The 9,500-nt window shown below is 34.7% G+C and overlaps 1 protein-coding gene across 1 annotated transcript; it reads right to left on the minus strand.

The window, feature by feature from the left end:
* Positions 1-74: 74 nt before the first annotated feature.
* On the minus strand, positions 75-3,905 carry LOC112006013 (pentatricopeptide repeat-containing protein At3g02330, mitochondrial-like). The gene has a single exon (XM_024038324.2). It carries the CDS (start codon positions 3,670-3,672, stop codon positions 1,036-1,038), a length of 2,637 nt encoding a protein of 878 aa, XP_023894092.2. The 5' UTR covers positions 3,673-3,905; the 3' UTR covers positions 75-1,035.
* Positions 3,906-9,500: the final 5,595 nt, after the last annotated feature.

Genomic DNA, 9,500 nt, shown 5'->3' on the forward strand with positions numbered 1-9,500 from the left:
GTGGGAAGATGAAAAGAAAAGTTTCCCTCTCTCTCTCTCTCTCTCACAAAAAAAGAAAAGAAATGCAGAGTTCAAAATTAGAAGACACATGAAAGCTCTTATTCAATCTAGCAAAAATCAACAAATTTTCAGAACAATATGTACCGTACAGGCATGAAGTGATCAACAGGTGAAGTAGTCTAATCTCCTATATGTTGCATTCCACAGGGAATACCAAACAATTGTACATCCTCGTCATGTCATGACAATACATGTTTTATGAGAAAATTCAAAACATGGCTTTTTCACCTAGAGATTCCAGTTCTGCAAAGGAAAATTTAGATAACCAGCAAAAAAGAAAAATAAAATTACACTGATGGTTATAGAATTAGTTTCTTCATCAATCGTTATGTTACTATATTGAAAATCACTATGGCAATAAATTATACGTTGATGAGCTACTGGGAGCTCCTTGTCCAATATAGAGATCTCTTCAATGGTATCCAAGCAAAAGGATTTAGCTTCCTCAGGTGAAGAAAAACTCTCGGATGCACCTAGCCATTTCTGAAACATCGAAGGGTTACTCATTTATCTTATTCTCTCTCCCCTCACCCGCAATACTAAAGACTGCCTCACCTCTTCCTCGCCAGCTCCGTTGGCAAGACCTACACCAGCAGGCCTCCCATCACTAGCACACCTGCAGTCACCACCCATCACCGGTAATACTTCCCATTTACCCTTTTCCCTCACGTCACCATCAGTCAGCCTCAGTCTCATGTCATCCTTATAACCCCAGTTCTTACCATTTCTTCTTGAACAGGGCGAAAATGATCTTGAAATTTCTAAGAACTCTCAAATTATATAAGACAAATCCCAGTGCATTGTCACAAGTTGTGTGGTCTTCCCACAAATCAATTAAATTACAGAACTCTAGGTCCTGCTGAATGAGCTGCTGGACTTGTGTCCAACTCTTTCGTATCTGTTCCTGAATAATTCTGAATTTCCATCATCACCAAATAATTGAAAAAAACTCATGTTTGTCCTGTGGTTGTAAAACTACATAATATACACGCAAGATCTAAGCTCTTCTTGTTCTTTGAGTTCTTCAGTTCCCTCATCAAGCACAAAATCAATATCTGGAACATACCCATCCCACTTCATCTCATTAATTAGCACACCAAGCTTCTCATATATATCTTTGCATCTAGGATGAGCCTTGTCACACACAAGAAAGGTGTGAACCTCATCTTTTACCTCAATCCAACTGCAACCCGGTTCCTTTTTCAACTTATTGTACTTCATTATTTTTCTCATCTCTGAAACTTCACCCCACATACCTGCATGAGCATAGATATTTGATAGAAGGATATAAGCAGAAGAGTCTTGAGGGTCTAATTGCAGGAGAGAATTGGCTGCTTTTTTTGCCACCTCTACATTCCCATGCATCATGCAGATACTAAGAAGATTTCTCCATATAATATCATCAGCTTCAAAAGGCATCTCTTGAATAAGCTTCAAAGCCTCATTAACTTTACCGGACCTGCCTAATATATCCACCATACAAGAATAATGCTCCAAATGAGGATCTAAACCATAGTCGCTTAGCATAGACTGGAAGTATCGCAACCCCTTCTCAACATGCCCAATGTGCCCACAGGCACGGAGAACTGAAACAAAAGTGGTATGGTTTGGTTTCACATTTTCAAGCTGCATATTCTCAAAAGTTGTTAGGGCCTCTTCTCCAAGACCATAGTAAGCATAGCCACAGATCATGGCATTCCATGTCACAGGATCTCGCCTAAGGGCTCTCATAAACATTAGTTGGGAGTCTTGCACGACACCACATTTTGAGTACATATCAACAAGAGTGCTGGTTATGTACACGTCTGATTGCAATTGCAGCTTAATAATTTGAGCATGGATTTGCTTCCCAAGTCCAATGGTAGCCAAATTAGCACAAGTATCAATAACTGTTGCATAAGTGAAGTTATCGGGGTTTACACCCCTCTCTAACATCTGAGAGAAAAATCTCTGAGCACTCTCACTTTGATTTTGTAGAGAGAATCCAGAAATTATGGCATTCCATGAAACCATATTTGGCTCTTCTGTTCTGTCATGGATCTTTTCTGCCTCTTCCATCATACCACACTTGCAGTACATATCCACAAGGGCACTTGCAACAAACACATCCAAACCCATTCCAGATTTGATAATTCTATTATGGATCTCCATGCCACAGTTTAAAGCTTGCTGACTTGCACAAGCTTTTAAAACACTGCCATAGGTGAAATCATCAGGTTCCATTCTTGATCGAAGCATTGAAAGAAATAGTGAAAGTGTTTCCTCTCTGATTTCATTTTGCTCATGAGCTGCAATAATTGCATTCCAAGATACAGCATCTCTTCTTCCCATCTCATCAAACACAAAACAAGCTTCAAACAGAGATCCACATTTACCATACATGTCCAACATGGCATTTGCCACACAAATATTTGACCTCAAACTACTCTTGACTGCTAATCCGTGTAGTTGAAGTCCCTCCAAATGGCTTTTGATCACTGCACATGCCTTAAATGCACCAGATAGACTTATTTCATCAAAACCAAGGCCAGATTTATGTAAAAGCAGAAATAGCTCCAGAGCTCTAAAACCTTGATTACTTCGAGTATACCCAACAATAATGGCATTGTAAGATTGCAAACTACGGTTTGTTAATGAGTTAAATACCTTTTGAGCGTCAGGCATGCTGTCACATTTTGCATACATATCCAGAGTGGCAGTTCCCACAATGACATCAGATCCAAAGTTGGCCTTTAAAGCATGTCCATGCAACTGCATGCCTAACCTAAATGCAGATAAGCCTGCACAGGACCTGAAAACACTAGCATAAATAGATTGACTAACAATGGCTCCTGCCATCTGCATCTTCTTGAACACTTCTAAGCCCTTAATGAACTGATCATTCTGAACACAACCCGCAATAACAGCACTCCAAGAAACCCAATTCTTTTCCGGCATTTCGTGGAAAACCCGAATAGAGTCAGCTAATTTCTTACATTTGGCATACATATCAACAAGAGCACTTCCTGTTACCACATCGTTATTGAAACCTCTCTGCACTGCATTTCCATGAATCTGAATACCCAAGTCAACGTCTTCCATTAAAGAACATGCTTTTAAAACAACAGCCAACGTAGTATGATCAAACACTGTTCCCATTTTCTGCATTTTAACAAAAACATCAACAGCTTCACAATAATCATCGTTCTGCAAGTACCCTGAAATCAATGAATTCCATGACACCACATCCCTCTCAGGCATTGAGTCAAAAACTGACTGTGCAAATCCCACCTTCCCACATCCCACATACCCAAAAATCACAGTGTTCCAAGATACTATGTCTCGTTGACACATTCTATCAAACACATGGTATGCATACTCCAAGCTACCACATCTCACATACATTTGCATTAAACAGTTGGTAACAAAGACAGTGGGCTGAAACCCAGTTACAATCATGCGAGCATGGGCTTGTTTGCCTGGACTCAGAGCTCGTTGGTGTGAGCATTGTTGGAAAATGTGGGAAAAGGTTTTCCACCTAGTGGGTGTTGTTTGGTTTGGAACAGCAGTACTAAATGGAGAAAAAGGTACAGTTTTGTATAGAGGCGATGACAAGAAACAGAAGAGCCTCATTAACAGAAAGTGAAGAGGCTGTAACCATTCAAATGAATGATTGTTTTTTTCGGTTTTCTGAATGATTTTTTTTTTAAAGTAAAATGTTTTTCTTTTATTTAAATAAGTCTTTAAGGTAGAACATCAGCACAAGACAACACCAAAAGCTTAAGGAAGATCTTCCAACTAAACCGAGACAACAGAATGAGCTTTAGCAGAAAACTATAAGCCACAGCATTTTTTTTTTTGATGAGATAAGCCACAGCATTATTGGACTTAAAAACATATATGAGATAATAACTATGAAAAATTGTCTACATAAAAACTTGATATTTTCCATTATGCTCTTAAATATATATATATATATATATATTATAAAAGGGGTATACATAAGTAAACCATTTTAAAAAATGTTTTATAAAAAATAGAAAAAGTTACCAAATTTTTTAATAGCTCTTTCAATTCCTATGTTTTTAAAAATAAATGAGATAGCATACATGAACGAGACTGTATAAAAAATAAAGTGTATATAGTATCAATCGGGCAAACACTGAGTCTAATGCTTCAATGCACTGGATTTGTTAAAATGATAACATGTGTCATTTTAGGTTATATTTTGCCATTTTTGGTCACAGTACACTGAACTGAAGCCAAGTCCAATATCAATCAATCAAAGAGAATTAAAGCATACTCTCTCACTGTTCTTGTTGCCTATTTGATACTTTAGTTGAATGATGAAGGTGCATCATGCACTGTTTTTCTTATTTTCTTTATATAATAAATACATTATTGCGATGGTACTAAATTTTTTTTTATATATAAATAAATTGAAACATCACCAATTTTTAAGATTAATATATATTTGCCTAATAAAAAAAAAAAGAGATTTTAGATTTGAGAATCCAAAGACCTGATTTAACGAGAGAGAAAGAGAAGACTGGCAACCTGACTCGATTTCTAAGAAAGGGTCCTAGATGGGTAGCCACGCCAGTCTATTGGTGAATTGACCACCTGTAGTCGTGTGTGGCCGCCTACTTGAACCATTTCTTTAAAACTGGGTTGGCCTATTGGTATTCTCTCTCTAATATGCTTTTTTCTCTCTATAAATTGGTTTTTGGGTTCTCAAATCTCTTTTGTTTTGCTTTTAAGTAAATACAAATTTTAAGAGGGATTTCTGTATGTGGTGAAAGCATTTTCACGTGTGAAAAATAATGATGTTGCTATATAGTGAAAAAAGTGGTTTTTACACAATCTCCTTATTAAATTTTTTATATTGTCAAAAATAATAAAATTTTGTTTCTCATATAATAGGAATATGAGTATAATAGTAATTCACGTCAAATTATCACTTCAAAGAAAATGTATACTTATTTTCTATTTTTCCACTTTTTCATTCCTTTAACAAAAGGCATATTGAGGAAAACACTAATATTTTCTCTCCTCTTACTTTTTTATCCTCTCACTTTCCATCATCCAACCAAACAACCCTCAAAGATACAAATAGCCCAAATTTTGAGATACCAAATTTGCATCTTAATCCTCAAAATTTTTCCCATAGAAGTCTAAAATTATATAAAACTTACTTAATTAAGATCTACTTTGTTGTATGTATTATGGAATTACATTAATTTATGGTGTGGTTCGATGAAGGGGAGAGAGACTAGGAAGAGGGGATTAGAGTGGTTTGACTCATTTTTTTTGCTGAACAACTCTCCAAACCCCTCATGTTTAATCCCCAATATTAGGGCAATTTGAAAAGGATGGATTCTCTTATATTAAAAAAAAAATTGTCAAATTATCCCTCTTTTCTCCTCTCCTTCTCCCCTTCTATCCCTACTCTCCTCTCCCCCCTAAACTTCCAAACCCAATGGTTTCAGACTATTGTGAAAAATAAATATGATTTCAACATTACACCTTCACTTCCAGCTACCCATGCTAACATGGCTAGCTATACCTCCTTTCCTTTTCCCCTTCTATCCCTTCTCTCCTCTCCCCCTAAACTTCCAACCCCAATGGTTTTAGACTGTTGTGGAAAATAAATATGATTTCAATATTACACCTTCCCTTCTAGCAATCCATGTTAACATGGCTAGCTATACTTATGGTTTTAAGTAAAATTTATCCCCTCTGGTTGATGATTGTAGGCACCTTCTTAGTAGAATTCCCCATCACAAGATTCAACACTGCTTTAGGGAGGCTAATCGTTGTGCGGAAGCTTTGGCAAGAATGGGTGCTGGGATGCTCTTTGATTTTGTTTCTTTTGATTTACCCCCTGTTTGTATTTTGGAACAAATCAAGCTTGATGCCATAGGAACTCTGTATTCTAGGCGCTGTAATAGCCGCATTGTTGTTTTCTAGCTTTGTGTTTAATACATCCAGTTTACCCCAAAAAAAAAAAAAGTAAAATTTTATTTTTAAAACATTAATTCTAAAGTTACGTAGAGACCATGATATAAATTAAAAAAGAAGAAGAAGAAGAAGAAGAGGGAAATAGAAACTATAGACTTTTTCATTATTGTCATAAGTCATAACCAAAGAAACTAGAGAGAGTTAAAAGGGAAAAAAATTACATTTTCTTCCGCACACCAATTTTTTTCTCTAAACATCTCTTATTCTAGTCAAAAAATTTCTTGAGTAAAAAAAAGACATTGATATATGATATATATCTCAATAATTCTTGAGTTACAAAAAATTTTACAATTGTTGAGGCTACTAGTCATTAGTTGTAAATAAAGAAAAGTGGTTACAATAACGAGCTTAAATAAAAACCAATAATAATTTGTCAACTTAATTATTGTGAAAATTGTTGTGTTTGGTAAGTCAATAATAATGAATGGTTCTAGATTTTTCTTTCAATTGATTAGGGAAAATTGGAGTTCAAAATGGGTCGTTAACTTTCAATTCATGACGAAAAACTTATTCAGATATGATATCTTAGAGATTTTTTTTTTTAATTTTTTGGGGGAGAAACGATAGAGTTTCTAATTTCTGTTTTTTGTTTTAACTTTTTCCCTGACGTTAATTTTTGAAGAGCGCGTAGTTTAATTCAACAAATCTGACAAAATTAATCTTCAACAAGGTTTTGAAACTCGGACCGTTCATTGAACCGTAAAATGGAGAGGTTCAAGATTTTTGAGGTCGAACCGAGGTTGAATCGGGGTCAAACCGTGATGACGTCATAATTAATTTAATAATTATTTAAAACATAAAAATTATATTAAATTTGTACAAATATTAAAAAAATTAACTAAAATAGTGCAATTAAATATAGAGATCTATTATTCCTTTATAGAAACAAAGAAATATATCTTTCATATGTATTTTCTATATCATAATTCATAACTTTAAGAAATATTAAATCACGTTGATTAATTAAATTTGTGATATTATCTAATAATATTATAATTAGAATAATAAAATATATATATATATATATATAAAATGGTATTTGTGTAATTGTGTTGCATGTCCACAACATGGCACTTATAAATTACTAATGCATTAATTTTTTTAAGAAAAATAATATGTTCATAATATTTTCATAATATTTTTACAATAAATTCTAAGTGGCAGGTTGTTACTAGTTATTATTATTGGAGCAAAAAATTAATCTTAGTGTTAGGTTCAAATTTAAACCAATAATAATTAACTATCTATAATTTATTGTGAAAATATTGTATAAATATTGCGAATATAACACCTCTTTTTATTTAATGTGATGAACGGATGATATTTGTTTGCATTGCATGCAACGTGGCCTACTGGGAGTCTGGGATGATAAGAATCAACTATTTCCTTTAAAATAAAAACAAAACATAAAAAATTAAAAATTCCAACCACTTAGAAAGCAAAACGTGGAACTCCAATAAATTATCCCACCTACCCCACCTACTCCTTTACCACATCTCTTTCTTTACTTTTGGCCGCTGAAGCAGTGAAGTCTTTCATTATTTTATCTTTCTCCTTTCTGTTCTTCTATGGGCTCTCTGTCTCAACTTTGGTCTTCGTCCTGGAGTAGCCTACATCTGCTTGCTGGGTTTCTTCTCCACAATCAACAATTTGATCTTTCATCAGTGGTCTCTTTGTGATTGTGTCTATGTTTGTATTTGTGTTATCAATCAAAAAGAGTTTCTTCTCTTGATTATCAAAAAAAAAAAAAAAAAAGCTCTCTGTCTCTCTCTGCAGCAGATTCGAAGATTGTGAATCAGTGAAGCTTAAGCACCTCCAAAAATAATCAGATCTCCTTCTGATCTTTGTTCTTCTTCGTGTTCTTTCATTTCTTTTTCATTTCTTCCGGTTCTTATCATAACTCCATCCCGGTGTACCCAAAATTCATCGGAAAAGCTGAAGCAAAAAGAAACCGTCCGAAGCTCAAAAACCGGTTACGGTTCTCAGAACCGCACGGTCCGACCACGGTTTGCACGGGTCCTTGCTTTTTTCACCTAGAACGGTTCTTGAAGCTAAAAAAAACCGCAAAACTGAGAAGTTTGCGGTTTTTTCGGTCGGATCGTACGGTCCGGTCCGGATTTCACAACCATGGTCATAGCTCATTTTGTGACCATTGGTCTGTCATTTATGTTTTGTCATCAATGATCGTAATAAATGCATAACATCTTTTTTGGGTGAATGACGACCTTCTTATAATGACGACCATAAATTTCTAGTTCATCAGTGTCTATTGATGGAAAAGATGCCTATTGGCCAAAAAGTTGTTTATTGAATGAAAATGTGCCTATTAAGTGAAAATGTTCCTATTGAAAAAAAAAATGAAAAGTTACAATTTTTCGGTATTTTAAATGTATATGTGGCATTAATTTATGTAGTCATGTGACGCAATGAGGAGTGGTTGACAAAAAGTCAAACATTTCGGTTTTATATTATACTAGTTTCTAACTCATGCGATGCACGGAATAGTTGAATAAAAGTTTTAATTTTTCACTTTGCTTAAAGTTATGATGACTTGAAAATAAAAGTTACAATTAAAGAGGGAAATAAAAATATTAATAACAATGATAAGTCTAACACCAATAAAAATTTGGTATTTCTTTCTATCAATAATAGATTGTTATACCTAAATTTTATGCTAAAGATGACATTAATTAATAAATATTCCCAATACCTAGAAATCATACACAATAGGAGCAATACTTTTTAAAACAGATTAAAGAAATCGTTAATAAACCTGGAGTAGCAGTAATTAAGTTTGCAGCTCTTTATCTAAAAGATGAAAGTAAGACCTGCAATGAAAGTAGGAAATGCAAAATAAGTATTTTATAATTTATCAAAATGTAAAGGGAATAATGTAGATAATCTAATATGACTCAACCTGATGGGGATCAACACAAGTATCGCACGTCCTTGTGTCATCGTCCATAGTTTAACCATGCCCATATCATGTCATTTGAGAATGAGAACATACATAGACGATCGTCCATTGATAATCGAAAGATACGATGGAGTTCTTCATGGACGACCATACCCATGGACAATAAAGTTGTACTTGGGTAAATTCTACAAAAAATTCCAAAGGTTCTACATAAGCAAAACACAACACATTGCATAACACGTGGAAAGAATTCCGTACACTTCGTTCCATACCCCATTTTCTTCATTAACCACCAATAACACCCATGATGGTGATAGGTCCCAAAAAAGTAAACACACATCAAACTCTCTATAAAAGGGAGCAGGTACCATCTACCAAAAGTAAGTTTTAACTATTCACTATTTTTCATCCTTGTGTCCTAGAGAGAAAACTGAGTTAAACGTCGGAGGGTCCTTTGCTGGGTCACACCGGTCACCTTTGATGGTTTTTTCTTTCTTTTCAAGACTCACAACCATCACCATAG

The sequence above is a fragment of the Quercus suber genome, unplaced genomic scaffold (assembly GCF_002906115.3).
Source record: "Quercus suber isolate HL8 unplaced genomic scaffold, Cork oak 2.0 scaffold_113, whole genome shotgun sequence".
Lineage (NCBI taxonomy): Eukaryota > Viridiplantae > Streptophyta > Magnoliopsida > Fagales > Fagaceae > Quercus > Quercus suber.